The 20,855-nt window shown below is 39.9% G+C and overlaps 1 protein-coding gene across 1 annotated transcript in view; it reads right to left on the bottom strand.

The window, feature by feature from the left end:
* Window positions 1-20,855, bottom strand: part of LOC127656752 (potassium voltage-gated channel subfamily H member 1-like) — an 85,535-nt gene that overhangs the window by 64,133 nt on the left and 547 nt on the right. Inside the window, exons 2-7 of the mRNA XM_052145223.1 lie at window positions 20,400-20,426; window positions 15,671-15,794; window positions 13,072-13,178; window positions 6,563-6,691; window positions 5,928-6,046; window positions 2,979-3,371 (exon numbers count right to left, since the gene is read on the bottom strand). Of these exons, the coding sequence (XP_052001183.1) occupies window positions 2,979-3,371; window positions 5,928-6,046; window positions 6,563-6,691; window positions 13,072-13,178; window positions 15,671-15,794; window positions 20,400-20,426 (899 nt within the window). The remainder of the gene's footprint in view (window positions 1-2,978; window positions 3,372-5,927; window positions 6,047-6,562; window positions 6,692-13,071; window positions 13,179-15,670; window positions 15,795-20,399; window positions 20,427-20,855) is intronic.

Here is a 20,855-nt window from a genome sequence, read left to right on the forward strand (position 1 = left end):
ATATATATATATATATATATATATATATATATATATATATATATATATATATATATATTTGATCTTCATAAAAAAAAAATATTATTGTTGAATGTTGTGGAATGCAGGTGCGTGGAGTAATGGCAGATAACCATGGAGAGAGAGAGCGAGAGAGAGAGAGAGAGAGAGAGAGAGAGAGAGAGAGAGCAAAAGATTGTCCTCATCCTGTGTGCAGTGACGGAAATTGATTGTGAGTTCAATTACATGCAGACAGACAGCTCAGTTTAAATTGTTATACGGTCACAGATTGATCTAGACAAATAGCTTCAGCACAGCACACCGACTCCAACCTTACCAGCACAGAGAAGCACGTACCATTGATTCAGTTGCCAACAACACCAAAATATCACCCATTTTAAAGCCAGAAAAATAGAGAGACCGACAAATTAAAGAGAGACAGAGATAAAGCTCTATCTGACACTTAGAAGCACTCAATGCTTAACTAAAAATTCAAAGTGTGAATATAATAGCATGGAAATGAACTCTTAGCCCTGAATCAATGAGAGGTTGCGTGTGTGCTACGCTCTCACAAGTCCCGATCAGTTTTAATTAACACTGAAGATTTGCTCCATTACAAGCTCAAATAATATCCTTCATGCAAAGCACTGATGAAAAGAAAAATGATTTGATTAATGTTGCAAGGCTGTGATACTGACTCTTGTCAAGCTACACTTTATTCTGAACTGGTGCATTTTGGTAAATATAGAAGAATTGATACTGTAAATGTGTTCAATGTTGAGGTTTGCTGCCTGACCTGTGCCTGAGAGGATAACACAAATTGTCATGTTTTGGGACAGGTTTGGGTCCATTTATGTATATTTATTACATTGGATTTGCAATTATTAAAAAAAAAAAAATTCTTCTTATTATTATTAATATTATAAATTTAGTATTTTTCCATTTTAGGGTCAATGACAAGTAACTTCAAGGTGAGGAAAAACATATTTCAAATCATGGATCTGCCAAGTTTTTAGAAAGTACTCTTTTTATACTGTATTTCATATGCATTTACAACTATTAGTGATATATTCAAGTCATTTTCTGGACTAATTAAATTTGTAATGTTCTTTTTTTTTTTTTTTATTAAATAACTGGACCTAACCTTTGCAACTCCTTTTGCGCATGCATACACACATACTCCTTTGAGACTTAGCTGTGGTGTAATGAGAGGAAATAAACACAAGGGGATCGAGCTTGACCTGGGTCTGGTTGGGTCACAGTGTCTATGGTCTGAGCTTTAGGGGCGTATAAAATCATGATCTTAATTGAAACAAAATGAAGTGAAGGTTTTAAGAAGAAGATAGAGCTCTGTCAGGTCCTTATAATGGATGTACACTGGTGCCAGCACTTTGACCATCTAAAAGTCACATTTAGGCAGCATAAAAGTAATCCACACAACTCAATCAATGAATGTCTTCTGAAGCGAATCGATAGGTTATGTAAGAAAATTAGACAATTAAAAAGTTTTTAACTTTAAATCGGCGCTTCCATCCAGGGCTCTGATGCTGTTTGAAATGGCTAAACTCTCACGTGACGTTCTCGTGTAAACTCGCGACGCGCTTAGGTCACACGACCGCAGCATGATACTTTAGCTGCTGGCAGGAAGTGCTTTTTAAAAAGTTAATAACATTTTAATTAGCAATGTATTTTTTTACACAAACGTATCGATTTGCTTCAGAAGACTGGAGTCGTGTGGATTATTTTATGCTGCTTAAACATGCCATTTAGATGGTCAAAGTGCTGACACCCGTATACATCCATTATAAGGACCTGACAGAGCTCTATTTGTATCTAAAAATCTTCACTTGTGTTCTGCTGAAAAAAGACAGTCATACACGTTTGGGATGGCATCAGGGGAAGTGAATAATGTGAATTTTCATTTTTGGGTGAACTATTCCTTTAACACAACTAGACCAGAGGTTGGCAAACTTTTTGACCATTCAAGTGCATTTTAAGAGCCATTTTAATTTTGCCTACCCCTACACCGGACCAATTAAAATCAGACTGGACCCTAAACAGAATGATGCTGAAACAAAGCTAGCCTAAACACTACTGCTTCATATATGTACTCATTTAGCCAGGTGGAGTATCACAAAAAAAACATTTAGAACCAAAACATTTCAGATTTCTCAATAATGTCTGGAAAACTATTCTGAAAATCTCTCCCTCTGCTCACTTGCAAACTTTATATTCTAAAACATCTTAAGTTAAACTGCCTGTCTTTGAAAATATTGCCGTCTGCTGCTTAAATTAAACACTTCCTATTGTATATATTCTTGCTTTAAACATTGTGAGAAACAAGCAATAAACTTCAGCATACTGGAAAATTGGAGCACAAACATACTTCTGAAGTTCTGTCATAATTCTGTAACCACAGCTGCTAAAAACTAAACAGAAATCATACAGAGGTGTTGACTGTGATCTGATCAAAACTTATTTTGAACTCTGCTCAAAGCTTATTCTGTCCGTTTGCCCTGATAATCTCTATCCATATTCTATCCAAAGTGTTTGTTAAAGCAATAAGCCAAGAGATGTGTTATGAGTTATGAGTTACGGTGATTTTATAATGGGTGTATTTATGTAAGAGCAAAGCAAAGGGCCTAAAACCCCCTTAACCATGATAAAATCACTGTAACGCATGGAATTGAGTGGCTTTTGTCTTTTATAAAACAACAGCAACACCAATATGATAAAAGACACCAGCAATATTGTTACATCAATGTTCAGTAAATAGATACATTTCTTAATAATAATAATAATAATAATCGGAAAACAATTCCTCTGCTAAATAATATAATTCAGTAGCCTAACTGCTGTTTGCTGTTTGCCAAGCAATGTAACAACTTGCCGTTTTATATAGAATGTCCTGTCACAGGTGTGTGTAACTTTCTAGTCATTTTGCAACAGCTTCAAACGTACTGAACATAGTTTGTACTGACCTCATCCACGTTCTCAAAGGCGTTGATGACATCATAAGGCAGACAGGACAACAGGTCAATCACAAACCAGGTTTTCATGTAATTCATGCGGATCAGTTTCGGGTCGGATATCACTTCCCCGGCTGGGCCCACGAAAGTGGTGTGGAAATTCAGTACAATATCCACCAGAAAGATCACATCCACAATACTGTCCACAACCAGCCAGGTGACATTGTTCTGCTTGGTCTTAAACGAGACATTATAGGGGACCATGATGGCTGTGTAGAAGGTGAGAATAAGGATGACCCAGTCCCAGGTGGTCTTAAAGGCGCAGTAGTGCAGGATGATGTGAGGTGGGGTCTTGGGCGTCTCTTGTTTGTACTGGGGGAGAATTTCTGAGCCCAGTTGGAGAACCTGTGAGGAAAGAGAGGCAGCAGATGTTAATTTATCTGTGCTAATCTGTGTTGAGAGGAAGAGCAATGACCATCTCGCCTGTAATGTTTCTGACATAGAAAAATCACACTGTGTAAAACATCTCATCATGTCTGTTTAACAGATATAAATGAAGCATTACCTCTGAATGTCTCTAAAGTAGATATTTAATGAAGATTTTGGTTAAATCTTCCAATGCTGCATTTATGGAGACATTACATAGATCTGCATTAAAGAAATACTTCAACCAAATGTGAAAATTCTGTCATCATCTACTCACCCTCATCTCATCCCAAACCGTTCATTCTTCAATTTAACACTAAAGGAGATTAAGCCAAATAATCGCCACCAGATGACGCTTTTCTCTTTTCAAGTGACTGCGATAATCCTTTGCCACAATGCTTATTCATGTCTCCAGTCAAATTCATTCGAGTATTTTAACAATTTCTTTTACAAAAAGTCTTATAAATGTCACCCTTCGTTCCAGCCCACATAAACATATGATCAATTCCGTTTATGAGAATATTTTTCCAAACCCGTGCCTTTTTCCTAAATTCCCGGCAATCTCCCATTCATTCCTATGGGAAGTTCATCAAAGCTTGTCAGAGCAAGCAACGGTAACCAAGGGGGCGGAGCTTAGTGAATGGTAAATTTCTATCTGTTCCTCATAAAAATCTATCATGTGGATTTTGAAGACTTGGAATCAATGACATCGCCAGAAACAAGGCTAACATGAGAATCACATGACTAGATGAATACTACTCACATAAATCTCAGTAACTGTCCTGTTATGTGACACTTAAACTCATTGATTAAATCATGGCTGACAGTGAATACTACATTTCTACAATGGCATCTGAAACTGTAAACTATTGATTTTACATGATGCTGCATCCAAGCAGCTAGGTGACAGTGTAAATCCAAGATGACACAAAGACAAAAGTTACTGAGTGCACCTTAATTAAAGAGCTAGTATGAAAAAGATAACTAAATATCTGACTTGATGCAAACTAACATACAGATCTGAATCTGTAATATATTTTAATATCTCAGAGGAACTGTTTTGAACCAGTAATTGAAATATAATTGAAATAATTTTTACATCAAGCAGGGTCACAGAATTAACAACATAATGGCATACGTTTATAACATGTTATGAACAAACATCACAAGTAAAGGTGCATACTGTACCTTTGTAAGTGTATTCTCCAAATGTTCCATAATATACATAATATATCATAATTGGCGAATCAAAGAACAACAATGAACTTAGTGTGATCATAGACAGCCAATGAATAATGATGCAGAAATTCAAACTCGATAGCATATACTTTTTTTTATTTAAATTGCGCTCTTCTTTCCTCAGACTCGCACACTGCGCCTGTTGTGAAAGCGCAATCTGAGATTGTACCCAATGTATCTTTAATATCAATGCATTTTATACCCCTACATACTATTATTATTTGTCAAAAAGTATTTCATTTAGATGTACAAGCTGACATGTTGAGTGGCATTTGCACACCCATGGCTATGACACAGCTTGGAATATAGTGGGTTGGATATCACTTGTGATTTCAAGCTCCAAAAAGGACCGAAAAGCACCATACAACTTGTGGACTATATTCCAAGTCTTCTGAAGACATACGTCAGCTTCGTCTGAGGAACTGAATGAAATTTATTGAAACTTTTTCCCCTTCGGTGTAGCTCAAATCATGTAACTGCATTTTGTCGCAATCATAGTGTTTCATGATACCACTGAGTGCATATACATGCACCGATAATACTTAATAAGGTTACAATGAATGTCTTCATGTAAACAGTTTAAACATCTTTCCTTTATCAGGGTAAGGTCATATGATTTAAGAAAAACAGATCGGCACATAGATTTTTGCCCATTACCTTTACCAGCATTTTTACCAGCTTATACAATGTGCACAAGTGTTGTGCACATGCCAGTTTATTTTTTTTACTTTAAAAGCATAAAATATCCTATGATTTCCTTTCTCATGGAAACCCAGTTTGCTTGTGGTGCCAGATATATTGGTAGTTATCAGCATCAGTATCAAAACTGGTGCCACATTTGAATATGCACAATCACGAAAGAGATTTGAGAGCTATAGTGGAGTGGCAATTCTTTATCTACTTGATTTATTTTATTGTTCCACAAAAGAAAACAAGTCATATGGGTTTGAAACAACCTGAGAGTAAGCAAATTATGCCAGAATGTTCCTTTTTGGGTGAACTATCCCTTTAAGAATAGACACCACTACACCACAACAAATCAATAAATCGTCATGAGAAAACATAAGAAAGCCAGCGAGTTTGCACACTCTTCAAATTCATCACCAATATATAATTAATCTCCCTGCAGGAGGGGTGAATGTGTAGTGGGGATACACACAGAGTGAGATGATAGCTACCCTAGTGTCAGTTTGATCTTTGTCATGGACAGATGCAAAACATGCTGACACACACAAGAATCACTTTGGTGTAAAATACATGTATCAGCCTAACACACACAGAGACAGACAGACGAACCTCTGCAAGTCGTGAGTGTTTATGTACATTCTCTCCCTTGTGTACAGTGGGCTGCAGTTGCTGTAGAACCCCTCGACTACTGGTCAGAGCTCTGGTCAAACGAGCAAACTTCCCCCAGCCTGAACACAGATAACACACACATTCATATACACACTCAAATTCAATATATAACACTTAAAGAGGGGGTCCCACCACTTTTGACTTGTGAATTGCCATGAATTTCCATGATTTTCCCACTCGGTCATGATTTCTGGATAATGTTTTTAAAAACTGCACTGTACAGTACAAGAAGCAATATTTAGCCCAAAAATATACAAGGAAACAATAAATTCATATTATAGTCATATACATTTCCATAACTTTTCTTTGACTTACTAAGAATAATTGCCATGACTTTTTCAGGCCTGTATATCACATTTTTAAATTCTCCAGATTTTTCCTTGTCATAGACTCCCAAAGTCAAAGTCAAAGTCAGGCAAAAACATAAACACACAAACTTCCCCCCAGCCATCACTCTTAACAAACACTCATTTATGATTACTGTCCCAGCTTTTACACTACACAGAACATGTTAAAATGAGATCCCCTCCAAATATGCAATGTTAATAAAAAAAATACAGTTGGACAATACATACCTTTGGAGGAGTCATCCTCAATTGGCTGTTTGAATGCTGTGATGTCACTAAATGTACACAAGAAGAGCACAACCTTCTCCTGTTCGTTCCGTATAGGTGCAATTTTCACAAAGAACCATACCGGTGTTCCTGAGAAAATACATATGCATATAAAAAATACCCCAAAATTCTCTGTGCACATGTGTGTGTCAGTGTGTGTAAATCTGACAGATGACATGTCATCAAAATTATTACTCTATTGAAGTAAAATTGCTTTACCTCTGTTCTAATTTTAATTTGTTCTGTTCTGTTTTAATTGCTGTTCCTGCTCCCAATACTCACAGCTCATGTGGGTGGGGGGGGGTTATTTGTTAACATTAGTTAATGCATTAGTGTGAAGGGTCTCTGTTCGTCTGGGAAAGGAGGATGCGGGAGCCGGATCTGACACACAGAGCGGCTGTGTGTCTCTCTCTCTCTCTCTCTCTCTCTCTCTCTATCTCTCTCTCTCTGGTGTCCCCAGTTCTTCCTTTATCTCTCTCTCCCGCTGATTAGGCAACTCAGCACCGGGCGTACATCCTCATACCACCCGATTCAGGCTGGGGGGGCTATCCGGACTGGCTTACTCCACTCTCCTGAATTTTGCAGACAACACTACTGTCATCGGCCTCATCCAAGATGATGATGAGTCTGCATACAGAGGGGAAATTTAACGGCTGGCTCACTGGTGTAGTCAAAACAACCTGGAGCTGAACACGCTCAAAACAGTGGAGATAATTGTGGATTGTGGACATTGACCCACCTCACCATTCTAAACAGCACTGTGGCAGCAGTGAAGTCATTCAGGTTCCTGGGCACTACCATCTCACAGGACCTGAAGTGGGAGACCCACATTGACTCAGCAGAGGTTGTACTTCCTTCGCCAGTTGAGGAAGTTCAATCTGCCACAGGCGTTGCTGATACAGATCTACTCAGCAGCCATTGAGTCTGTCCTCTGCACTTCTATAACTGTCTGGTTTGGTTCAGCTACGAAAACGGATATCAGAAGACTAAAACGGACAATTCGGACTGCTGAGAGGATTATTGGTTGCCCATTGCCTACCCTTCAAGATCTGTACACTTCCAGAGTGAGGGACCTCACTCACCCAGCCCTCTAGCTTTTTGAATGGTTGCCTTTTGCCAGGCCCTATAGAGCACTGAGCACCAGAACCGTCAGGCACAGGAACAGTTTTTCCCTCAGGCTATCCATCTCATGAACTGTTATTCTTGCCCCATTGAGCAATAATTAATGTGTAATACACAGCTTAGTCTATTTATATTTATCCAACATACCCTTCACTTTCCCTTGCACTGTATATAACATATTTGTATTTGTATATTGTACATATATATATATATATATATATATATATATATATATATATATATATATATATATATATATATATATATATATATTGTCCTACTGTGTATTTCTATATATCATTTATTTTCTATTCACTTTTTATTTTTATTAAATTTTGTATTATTATTATCTCTGTCTTGTTGTATTGTTTCTGCACTGGAAGCTTCTGTCACCAAGACAAATTCCTTGTATGTGTAAGCATACTTGGCAATAAAGCTGATTCTTCTTCTGATTCATTGTGCATTAACGTCTCAGTTACTGTCGTAACCTCCTTTCCCTGATGGAGGAAACAAGACGTTGTGTCGATGTAGTGTCACTAGGGGTCTCTCTTGAGAGCCTTGGTAACCTCTTATCTTTGAGAAAAGGCCAATGAGAATTGGCAAACAGAATTTGCGTGCCCCTCCCTGGACATACGGGTATAAAAGGAGGAAGGTGTGCATCTGTTCAGCCATTTCAGTGGCTTAGTACAGTGTTGTAGCAAGAGGGACACAACGACTCGTTCCCTCAATCAGGGAATAGAGGTTACGACAGTAACCAAGATGTTCCCCCTCTGTCACTCACTCGACGTTGTGTCGATGTAGTGACACTAGGGGTCCCTATTACATGTTACGTGGACTGCTGATGCAGGTGCAAGCAAGCTGTTGCGTGCGAAAATAGCAGGTACTTCAGGATGCACGTAACCTTCCCCAACACTCCAAGACACGTCATATAGTTCCCCACATCCCTGAGGGAGGGAATCGACGTAACTAGCCTGGGAGCTGGCACAGCCTTTTCTCTCTCTATGTTTTCACTCTATAGAGTGTTAGAAGAGGCTGAGGCCATCTAACGCTATAACATGCATCAGGGAAGGCGTTCTTTTCCAATCCTATTCTTTCTGGGGGAAAAGACCCTGCGGAGACCATGTCATGCCCAACAGGGGAGGTTAACATGTGGCAAATACGTCACATTGGTTTACCAGCCTCACATAGAAGTGGAGCAGTGGTAGGTCCTGCCTCAACGGGAATGAGCTCTACAAACACAGTGACCGGGGGGCAGAGGGAGCTCTGCCCAAGGGAGACACGGGTCCGCCGACAGGGGGACCGTACCGTGGAAAATACATCACAGGAAATATTGGAATAATCAGAACATGTGGAGAACCTATTCCAGCGCAGGCAAGTCGGTGCCTGCGGTGGATCTGGCTGCGAACTTCCTCTGCTGAGTTCGGAGCCAGAAGGCTAGGGAGGAATTCTACAAATTCGGACCTGTCAAAACACGGGATGAAACTGGCTCAACCCAGAGGTTGTAAGATCTCACAAAGTTATTGGATGTTGCCCAGCCCGCCACTCTGCAGATGTCTGCTGGAGAGGTGCCACGGCCAGTGCCCACGAGGATGCCACACACTTTGTAGAGTGTGATCGAACCCAGAAGGGGGCGGGCACGGACCGGGTCTGGGAGGCCAACACAATGGCGTCCACGATCCCATGGGCAAGCCTCTGTTGTGGGTAGCATTCCCTTTCAGCTGTCCACAAGACCAACAAAGAGCTGCTCAGAGTGTCTAAAGCTCTGCGTGCGATACTAGTAAGTGCGCAAATTACGCACCGGACACAGCAATGCTAAGGCTGGGTCTGCCTCCTCCCGGAGAAGCGCTTGCAGGTTCACTATCTGAAACTATCTGAAAAGAAAAGTGGTCGTAGGAACCGGACCGGGCTCCAGGCAAAGGTCGCTGACAGATAACGCTTGCAGGTCCCCAACCCTCTTGATGGAAGTGAGCGAAATCAGGAGGCGCCTCAAAGGAACCTGATGATCAGGTCATGATACCCAAACAACCTACCGTCCACTACATCGTGGTGAGCCGCTAGACCTTCATAGTGGAGGGGGATAGCCTCCCCTCCAGCCTCTGCTGCAGGAAAGGGAACACTGACCTACTGCGCACCTCTGCGTGCCTTCAGACGGAGAAGAACACACCTTTGCGAATAAGTGCCTCTTTGGGGCATAAAGCCTGGTAGAGGTAGCTCTGGCTTGTGTGATCGTGTCTACGATGGGTGGTGGTAGACCGATTTAAACCTGCCGCATCCCGTCCAAAGGCCAGACATGGAGATTCCAGAGGTCTGGATGCAGATGCCAGAGGGTGCCCCATTCCTGCGAAAGAAAGTCCTTCCTCAGGGGAATTTGCCAGGGAGGTGCTGTCGCGAGGATCGTGAGATCCGAGAACCAAATCCGAGTGGGCCAGTAGGGGACCACGAGAATGACTTGTTTCTCGTCCTCCCTGACCTTGCACAGGACTTGTGCAAGTAGGCTCACTGGGGAAATGCGTACTTGCGCAGCCCCCGGGGCCAGCTGTGTACCAGCGTGTCTGTGCCGAGGGGGGCTTCCGTCAGAGAGTACCAGAATGGGCAGTGGGTGGAATCTCGGGAGGCGAACAGATCAACGGCAGAAATCTGCACAGGGCAAGAAATACAACCAGCAACTCTAGGCAGTTGATGTGCCAACCCAGCCGGGGCCCCATCCAGGAGCCAGCGGCTGCGTGCCCATTGCACGCGGTGCCCCAGCCCAACTGGGAGGCGTCTGTAGGTACTAGGACGCATCTGGACACATGCTACAAGGGGACTCCGGCCCGTAGAAAACAGAGGTCTGTCCGAGGGCTGAATAAGCGATGGCAGGAAGGGGTGAGGGTCACACAGTATGTGCCACAGCACCATGCCCATCTCGGGACTCAAGTCTGAAGCCAGTGCTGAAGCGGTCTCCTATGCATTAACCCTACGGGGGGGGATCATTTTTGTGGCTGAAAGACCCACCTCTGCCTCTCGTCATCATCACCCCACCTTCAGCCAGGCTAACGATGGGAGTTGGGCAGGAAAAAAGGCACATAATTAATAAGCCTCATTGGGGTGACATTTGATGAGGCTCACCTGAATTGGATGGAGCCTCATCAACGCTGCCATAAAAATGAAGAGTGCGTTTCTTCTCGGGGGAGCCGGCTTCTCTTCTCCATGTTTACACACCCTGGCATCCTTGCAGGCCCAGGATTAGAGTTGGGACGGTTCGGCCAAGTTAGATTCGTCACCGGACCAGCTCCTTGGACCCCTGCTGCAAGTTAGGTGTGAGCACAAGTTGCGGTCGATAGGCTAGAGGCTGCGCCACTTTCCCCTTTAACCTGCCGCGAACCTGGGAAGACAGGCCACCAAAGATGCCGCCACCCCACGCACCTCGGACACAGGAAGGAAGCACGTGCGGCCCTCAGACCCCGTTCACACCTGGGCCTATACATGGACACTCCCCCGAACTTCACTGAGCCCAGTTTCACCACAAGGATGCCAGATCCCCTTTTATTATTTCCAATATATGCCTCTTCGAGGCTTGATTCCACAGCCGCTGTGTCACACATACCTTTGAGGCAGCTGTCTTCAGTTTTGAATACTACTGGAAAACTCTGTGTTCTTATGTATGGCTCCCTCTCTTTTCTGTGTCTATTAAATCGTTTGACAGATGTTTTATTGTTTGTGTCTGCATTTAACAACGTTACACAAGCACAATATGTCCTGTGTTTTATACCTTTTTAAAACACCATATTACATTCGACACTGTATGACTTGAAGAGTTAAGGGTTAAAGTTATTTCCTCATTCCCACTAATAGGATACAAAGCATTATTTGTTTGTTATCCTACTTTGTCTAATTGTCTTTGACTTTATGACTTATCTTAGATATCAATCTTGTATTACTGTGAATTAAGTCAAATTTCTCTCTTGAAAGAAGAATAACAAGAGTCCCACATAGGTTTTAAAACACTTGATAAGCTTGTTGACATAGTGCAAACAAACAGTTTAGTTTGATAACATACAGCAAACAGTAAATGGTCATTCTACTACTATCATATAAGTCATATAATGCAATTTATAACTATTTACATAAAACATCTGGACTTGTGTATAATGGAACATCTCCTTATGGGTCAACACATGTCTACAAACAGCACAGAATGGCAGTGACAGCTAGTGCGCCCTCATCCACTTTGTTTGTAGATCAGTGGTTATAGAACGATAAGATGTCTGCATATTTTCACATTTGCAATGGGCAAAATACCAGGTTTACACATTTAAATGAATATCAGATGCTAAAACAACATTGATTTATAGTCCTTACCAGTTTGGCGACGAGGATGGGATCTAAGTAAAGAATCTGGGACAAAGAGTTTACATTTGCGGACTTGCTATTGGCTGTTGTCATTGCATAATTAATTAGGTACGTTTGTGTAGGTTTTGGGGACTGTTTGGGGTGATATTAATTAACATTGAAATGGTATTGGGGGTTATATTTATGTTTTAAGTTCTGTTTAATGTTACTTATGTCATTTTATGTTATATGTCTTATGTTATGGCATAGATTTATTTTTTAGCTACCCTGGGTGAGAGTAGTGTTCCTTTGAGTTATTTGTCATACTGTATGAGGTAGTGGTGGTAAATATGACACTTTGTAAATCACATCGTTATTTCTAAACGTACAAATCTCTACATATAGGTGAGACCTACTGAAGACATTATATGACTTATGCAGTATAATACATGTTCTAAAAGCATTGGTTTGATTGACAAAATTCTGGTCCAAATTCCAAGCTGTTACATGTGACATATTTTTCTTCTGAGAAGCTTTTAATGAATTAGCTAGCAGTTCCAGGTTAAAGGATTAAAAATTACAACTTTTTTTTTATATCGTTTATTATCGGTATAGGTATAGGTCACAATGAGCTGTGAATTTTTGGTTATCATATTGGTCCAGAAATTCCATATCGGTGCATCCGTATTTATGACAACACCCCTGGTGTCCCTGTAATTCAAACGGCTTAAAAAACATACTAAACAATGTTTTTTTGAAAATGTAAAAATGCCAAAAGGTTTCTGTGAGGGTTAGATTTAGGGGTAGGTGTAGGGTTAGGGGATATAATATATAGTTTGTACAATATAAAAATCATTATGTCTATGGAGAGTCCTCGTAATGATAGGAGTACCAAAATGATAGTATATAGTAATTTATAGTTAGCTTTATATAAAAACAACAGAAGTCTAAGGTACTTATGTACCCAGATAGCTGAGCAAACATTTGTGTGTGTGTGTGTGCGTGCATTTGTGTGTGTGTGCAGCTGTGGTGCTCACGATTTTTCTTGTACATCAAGATCTCAAACGAGTTCATCTCATAGTTCTCGAAAGTCAGCCGAACTTTCTCACATGTGTCCTTATCTGTGAGCTCTCCGTACATAAAGCTGAGAGACAAAAAAAAAAAGTTACAATCAGAGGCAATATTCAGATTTAGTGTAATATGAGTTTTTCTTTGGAAAATGAATATATTCTTACATCCAGAGTCCAAAACAAGTAATAATCAAGTGCCAAATGCAAGTACAAATTGGCTTTGGCAATAAATAGAATGCCAGTTGCCTGGTAACTTTATTAATATATATTAACGTTAAAATTGATTTGTATGAACGATAGCCTGACCCTTAATGATGTAAGAGAAGTAACTAATTTAAATCAAACTTTCTTCTAAAGAACCTTGTTTTATATTACACCAAGGAGCCAAAACATTATGACCACTCACAGGTGAAGCGAATAACATTGATCATCTCCTAACAAGGCCACACGTCAAGGTCTGGGTAGATTAGATTGTAAGCGAAAAAGTGTTGAATGCAGAAGAAATGGGCAGTAGTTAAGACTTTGACAAGAGCCAAATTGTTATGGCCAGATGACAGGTTAGAGCATCTCTGAAACTGTAAGACTTGTGTAGTGTTCCCAGTCAGCAGTGGTGAGTACCTACCGACAGTGGTCCGATGAGGGACAAATCACAAATTGGCGACAGGGTGTTGGGCGCCCAAGGCTCATCGATGCACAAGGGCAATGCAGGCTATCTCATCTGGTTCTAACTGACGGAAGGTCTACTGTGGCACAAGTCACAGAAAATGTTAAGGATGTTACGGGAGGAATGTGTCAAAACACACAGTGCATCGCACCCTGCTGCGTATGACCCATGATGACCCCTGTCGAAAGTGCCTACAATGGGCATGCGAGCATCGGAACTGGACCTTGGAGCAGTGGAAGAAGGTCACCTGGTCCGATGTGTCCCGTTTTCTTTTACATCACGTGGACGGCTGAGTGCATGTGCATCATTTACCTGGGGAAGTGATGGCACCAGGATGCACTGTGGAAAGACAACAAGCAAGTGGAGGGAGTGTGATGCTCTGGGCAATAATCTGCTGGGAAACCCTGGGTCCGGCCATTCAAGTGGATGTCAATTTGTCATGTGCCACCTACCTAAACATCATTGCAGACCAGGTACACCTCTTCATGGCAATGATATTCCCTGACTGCAGTGACCTCTTTCAGCAGGATAATGTGCCCTGCCACAGTGCACACATTGTTCAGAAATGGTTTTATGAACATAATAAAGAGTTCAAGGTGTTGCCCTAGCCTCCAGAGTGGCTTCACCTCACAACTTACAGGACTTGAAGGATCTGCTGCTAATGTCTTGATTCCAGATAACACAGGACACCTCCAGGGGTCTTGTAGAGTACATGCCTCAGTGGGTCGGGGCTGTTTTGGTGGCATATGGAGGACCAACAGCATATTAGGCAGGTGACCATGATGTTTTGGCTCATCAGTGTATTTGCAAGGTGATCTATTTTACATTTTTGATCAAACCTCTGATTTTATGTCACAAGGTCAAGCCCAAATTTGGTTTGATGAGAGAGAGAATGTCCCTTTAAGATGTCTGGAAATGTGACTAATGAGCTTGTCTTGTGTTTGGCATTATCAGTGAAAAGCCCAAGCTTTGCTGGGCACATTGCACATCAACACTAATGGCAGCAGCTTTCATTAACATCTAAACAATGTCCCCACAAAAAGACATGCACCATTGCAATTCTACTGCTGACATTCAGACAATGTAATAATGGACATACAGTACAGTATTGGCAATTAAGGAATATTCCATACAGGGTACAATACAGAATATTCTGCTACATAAACATGATGACCATTTCTAAGGTACATTTAAAATTACTCACTACAAATGCACTCCCCACACACTACATTACACTACATTCTAAATGCATGTTGTACAGACTGTGTAGTATTTTTCCTCTCTTCTTTTTTATAGAGCTATCATTAATATGCCCAGTACATGAATCTTTTCCTAAAGGAATATTCTAAGTTCAATACAAATTAATCTCAAGTTGCACTTGTTGCATAATATTTATTACCACAAACATTTATTTTGACTTGCCGCTTCTTTAAATAAAAGCAATAATCTGTGTTCCAGTGAGGCACTTACAATGGAAGTGAATGGGGCCAATACATAAACATGAAATTACTCTCTATTTCAGAAGTATAGCCACAAGATATAAACATGATTTTAGTGTAATAAAATTACTTACTAACCTTTTTTAAGTAAAGTTATAGCCAATTTTACATCTTCGTTGCTATGTCGATATAACGTCAACAAACCCTAAAACGACTGTAAAAATGATGATTTAAACAACTTTACAGCTCAAATAATACTACTAGAGTTTTAACAGAAGAATTATCTGCTTCTTTAAAATTATAAGATACAAATTTCTGTCTTCAAACCCTCCACAAAATTTTTTTTAAAGAATAGGAGTGAGTCAAAATATTTTTTTGTTGTAATCAACATTATGCCACAAATGTTGAGCTTAACTTGTATTAACCCGGAATATTTATTTAATGTGTATGTTAAGTCTGATACCTGCAAGTGCTGCTTTTCTGCATGACCTCAGCGCGGTGGTAACCGGACAGCTTACAAAAGCCATCATTGCTGTAAACTATGGGCCAGTCTACGATCTGGGCATTCCCCAGCACAAAGTTGGTGTCTGTGAAAAGAGCACAGGAGGGTATGGGGAAGAAGCAGATGAGAGGAACTAGGAACAAGGTTAACAGTAACAAAGATAGAGGTCAGTCGCTATGGTAATGTCATATGAGGCAGGATGAGTGGACACTGTCACGGCAGCCACAAGCTACTAAGCTGACATTTATGACAACACTGAGTATTTACAAAGTCCCTTTAAGGCAAGTTAGTTCATTTGGCGGACAAATTGGAACACCTCCTGTCATGCAAGTACAGCTCCTATCTACTTGAATGGGGACAGACCGAAATCAGCTATACACTCTAAAAGTGTTGGTCAAGAGTATGCTCCAATAAAATATTTCAAATGAGGAATAAAATCTGACAGCATTGGAATCATAAATTGAGCTTCCTTAGCTCAAATCACGCAAAAACTTTTTTTGCAAACAGGTCTAGCTTATGTGCATGCATGTGCTAGAGTAAACAAACAGGCGATTGGCACTACAACTTTTCCCATTCATACATATTTGAGTGGCTTATATAATTCCGTTATAATGTCTTTGGTATTTAGAGAATCTCAGATACATTTTCCTTCGTCTATAACTGGGATGTACAGCACTGTTGCAATTGTTAATAAATGAACCTGACATTACACTATAGCCGCATTCAAACTGCATAAATCTTTCAACTTTCACATGACAGTGAGATCCTCCTGTCCAGATACAATGCATGATATGTTAAGGAACATGTATGGTAACCACAGACCCTTCTAAAGATGGCCTGATGCATGTTTTAATCTGTCCACTGTACATCCAGTGAAGAACTAACATGGGCCGGTGCGTTAAGCAGTGCACGCAACAAACCGGCGCCGCAATATGCGGAAGGGGGCAGCGATATGTAGAAAAGGACAGCAACACCCACCCACTCAACAACTTTTGGGCCAGTTTCTATGTAAAATCCTGGGCCAAATTTTCTTCCCAGTCTGCTCCTGCCCTCATGCCAGCCCAGATGTGTATGGATTTCTTTCTTCTGCAGAACACAAATTAAGATTTTTAAATGAATATTTCAGCTATTTTGGTCAATAAGAAACCAAAATAGCAAGTGAATGGGTGCCAACATTTTGACGACCCAAAAATCACATACGTAGGTCAGCATAAAAGTAATCCATAAAACTCCAGTGGTTAATTCTATATCTTCAGAACTTATGTGATAGGTGTGGGTGAGAAACAGATCAATATTTAAGTTCATTTTTTCCAGAAATTCTTCTCCCTGCCCAGTAGGGGGGCATATGCATTAAAAATGTGAATCACCAAAACCACAAGAATACGAATGTAAAAGTGAAAATTAAAGTGGAGATTGACTGAACAGGGAGGAGAATTTATAGTTATATAAGTATCATATCACTTCTGAAGACAATGATTCTTGTGGATTTCTTTTATGCTGATTTAAGTGATTTTTGGAGCATCCAAATGTTGGCACCCATTCATTTGCATTGTATGGACCATAAGAGCTGAGATATTCTTCCAAAAATCTTAAATTGTGTTCTGCTGAAGAAAGAAAGTCATACACATCAGGTATGGCATAAGGGTGAGTAAATAATAAGATAATTTAAATTTTTGGGTAAGCTATTCCTTTAAGAGTTTTGTTTGAGACACTTAGTATCTTAAACCAGATATGCTGGAGAAAATCTGTACATTTCCCTTTGTTCTTAGAGTTATATCAGATTTTAGATTTACCTGTCCATAAAAGTCTGTGAATTATATGAGCATGATATTCCCTTCCTGTGTAATTGGGCAGTTCTTGGCCAGTTAAAGGGATGCTTCCCCCAAAAATGAAATCATCATTTACTCACACTCATGCCATCCCAGATGTGTTTAACTTTCTTTCTTCTGCAGAACAAAAACGAAGATTTTTAGAAGAATATCTTCTTATATTAAAAGTGAATGTTGTCCAGACCTTTGAAGATCCAAAAATCACATAAAGGCCACATAAATTAATACATTTTTACTATAAATCTCCACTTTCACATTCTTTCACATTTTGAAAGTAAAAGTTAAAATGGATATTGATAGTAAAGGACTTAACTATTGATCTGTTTCTCACCAAAACCTATCATATCGCTTCTGAAGATATGGATTTAACCACAAGAGTCGTATGGATTAATTTTCTGTGACCTTTATGTGATTTTTGGAGCTTCAAAGGCCTGGTCACCATTAATGTGCATTGTAAGGACCAACAGAGGTGAGATATTCTTCTAAAAATCTACGTTGAAGAAAGAAAGTCATACACATCTGGGATGGCATGAGGATGAGTAAATGATGCGAGAATTTTCTTTTTTTGGGTGAACTATTCCTTTAAGCTGCAGTGTGGACCACTCTTTATGTCCACTGTCAAAACATCTGGCTGCAATAAACAAACTTTTATATCAACCATAATCCTGTGAAAATGTGCCTAAAATGCACCACTTGATATCGCCACACCTAAACAAACAATTTTAAAACTCTGCTATGCCTTTTTTAAGTCTTCCAGTTCTCCAAATGCACAACAGGGAACGCTTTGCAGAGTTAGTTTCTGTCAGACTGTCATTCAATAAAGTCATACCATCAACTCTCTTTTCTGTGTGTATTTTCCAAAACTCTCTGCGCCAGGGTCCCTCCCCTCTTCTTGACATACACAATTCCTCTCTAGAGTGTTCCATCCCAATCACCTTGCTTTAACCTTTCTTGCGACGTCTGTCAATTTTAGTGTGTTAGGGCTAGCGTGTTAAGCAGACTATCAAGCTGATTAGCTGACAGCAGTGATTTAGTGGCTGCTGAGTAAGCCAGTTGCACTTTTAACAAGTGTATCTCAAAGCTTGAGCAAGCTCACGGTAATATTACACAACATGTAATCCGATATGTGAGAATTTAAAACATCTAGTCGGTCACTTATTGACCCTTCGCTAAGCTCCACCCACCTTGGTTGCCGTTGCTTGCTCTGACAAGCTTTGCAGATGAATGGGAGTATACCGTATACTGCACAGTTTTTGTCAAAACATTGTTAATCGTATTTTTGGTCAAATAAATTGTTACAATTTCACAGAAATTTGATTGAAAACTGTGGAGACCGTAAATCAGAATTGAGGCAAACGATTATCACAGTCACTTGAAAAGAGAAAAGTTCATTTGATGGCTATTGCACACCAGACAACATTAGATTAAGTGAAAAGAATTGCTTATAACGTCTCATTACACACTCACCTAAGATGCTGTGAACTCTTTATTTACTATCGCCTTTACTAAGACCTGAATCAATGCATAAATTAATTAATGTTAAGTTATTAGCTTTAATTTACCTTGAAGCAAATTTAGGTGTCCTTGCTGATGTCCATTTATGAGGGGTGGCAGTTTAATTCATACCATGTTGTTCTCGAGATTTGTTTAAAGATTAAAAAGAAAGAAAGAAAAAAACACAGTGTATACTCGCTAGGTACCTCGTGTGACAAGTGATCCAGCGACAACGTCTATTCGATTTTTTTCTATAATTTCTATACAATTCCACTTAAAATTACTCAAACACACAATACTCCCACAGAATTTTGCTGGAAAAAAGCAAACTCTTGTCAGAGAAATGGTAGACAGTAACAGTTGATAAGATAGGATTGGTTAAAATCGCTTTTAGGGTGGGGCTTAGCAAAGGGTCAATTAGCGACAGCGAATCCTTTTCCAGTATATAAATCCATTAGATAGCTGTCAGTAACATGAAATCTGTAAATATGATGTTGACGGTCTGACAGTCTTCATTTAAGCACTGAAAATATCATTTCGGACAAAAAAGCATACATATAACATGCAATTAATCAAACATAAACACTGCAATAGACCTACGATATTGTTTTACATCATAAAATATGTCCTTCACCTCATTCAGACATTATAACATGAATGACAAAATGTTTCATTTTAACAGCAACCATGACAGAAACACACACACACATTTCATGACAGAAACACACACACACACATTCATATATGGCTAATGCTTGTGAAAGGCAAATGTGAGATGAACAAACATCCAGTAAGACAGAAAATGAAAGGGCAGTAACAGAATCAGAAGTGAAGGATAACTCATATCTATGATATAAACTGTTCATTTTAGAGCATGGTGGTGGATTTGCCAGTTACAGTTCTCCTCTACTGAGCATAAACACAGGAAGTGCACTCCACACTGAACACTAAAAGGTGTATTAAACAAATACACACACATGGACACACACGCACCACAATGGAGGAAAAACGTTCCATGCCAACATTTGTTATTTTACAGCACATGCTGTCCACGCTGAATGAGGACCAGGAAGCAAAATCTGAATAATTATTTTCACCATAACCATCTAAGCAGCTTGTAAATATATTAACAGAACTGTTAAACTACTAACAGGACAAAAGAGTTTAGTAGTGCTTTTAGAATTCAGACTATCAGTATGTAAATTAACAGAAATTGGTATAGAACAATAGTTCATGTAGAAAGGCAATTGTAGGATAGAGAGAAGGTGGGAGAGAGAGAGAGAGAGAGAGAGAGAGAGAGAGAGAGAGAGAGATTGTAGGGATGAAAGAGTTTAAAACAAGTGTGTTCTGCTCAGTGAGGTTTATACCTGTGTGTCTATGTGATAATGTCCAAACTGGAAGTTAAAGAAAACAGAAAAAGAGTTAAAGTAACACATTCACACCACACCAGAGGAAGAGGCCCCTGCCAGTATCTTATTTCTGATGCACTGGCAGTTTTCTCGTTTTCTGATGAGGTTGAGGAGCTCAAATGAGTATACTTTTCCCAAGCTCCATACGTAAGAGAAGTGGTCCTGATGTTTAAATATCTATAAGATAATGTGTTCCTTCATAGGACCTTACAGAGGGTGCAAGTGCACGGTCTGATCTCACAGAGTGTTGGTGAAGAGGCTTAGTCAGTTTCCAACCCTTTCAGCCATATTAAATATTAATTACAATTAAATATTAATTTAGCTTAAAGTTGTTCTCTATTCCCAAATAACATGCTGATGGAAGTTTGTCTGAAAACAACTCAAATGGGGAAAGAGCAGAATATGCAGTCAATC

The sequence above is a fragment of the Xyrauchen texanus genome, chromosome 16, assembly GCF_025860055.1.
Source record: "Xyrauchen texanus isolate HMW12.3.18 chromosome 16, RBS_HiC_50CHRs, whole genome shotgun sequence".
NCBI lineage: Eukaryota > Metazoa > Chordata > Actinopteri > Cypriniformes > Catostomidae > Xyrauchen > Xyrauchen texanus.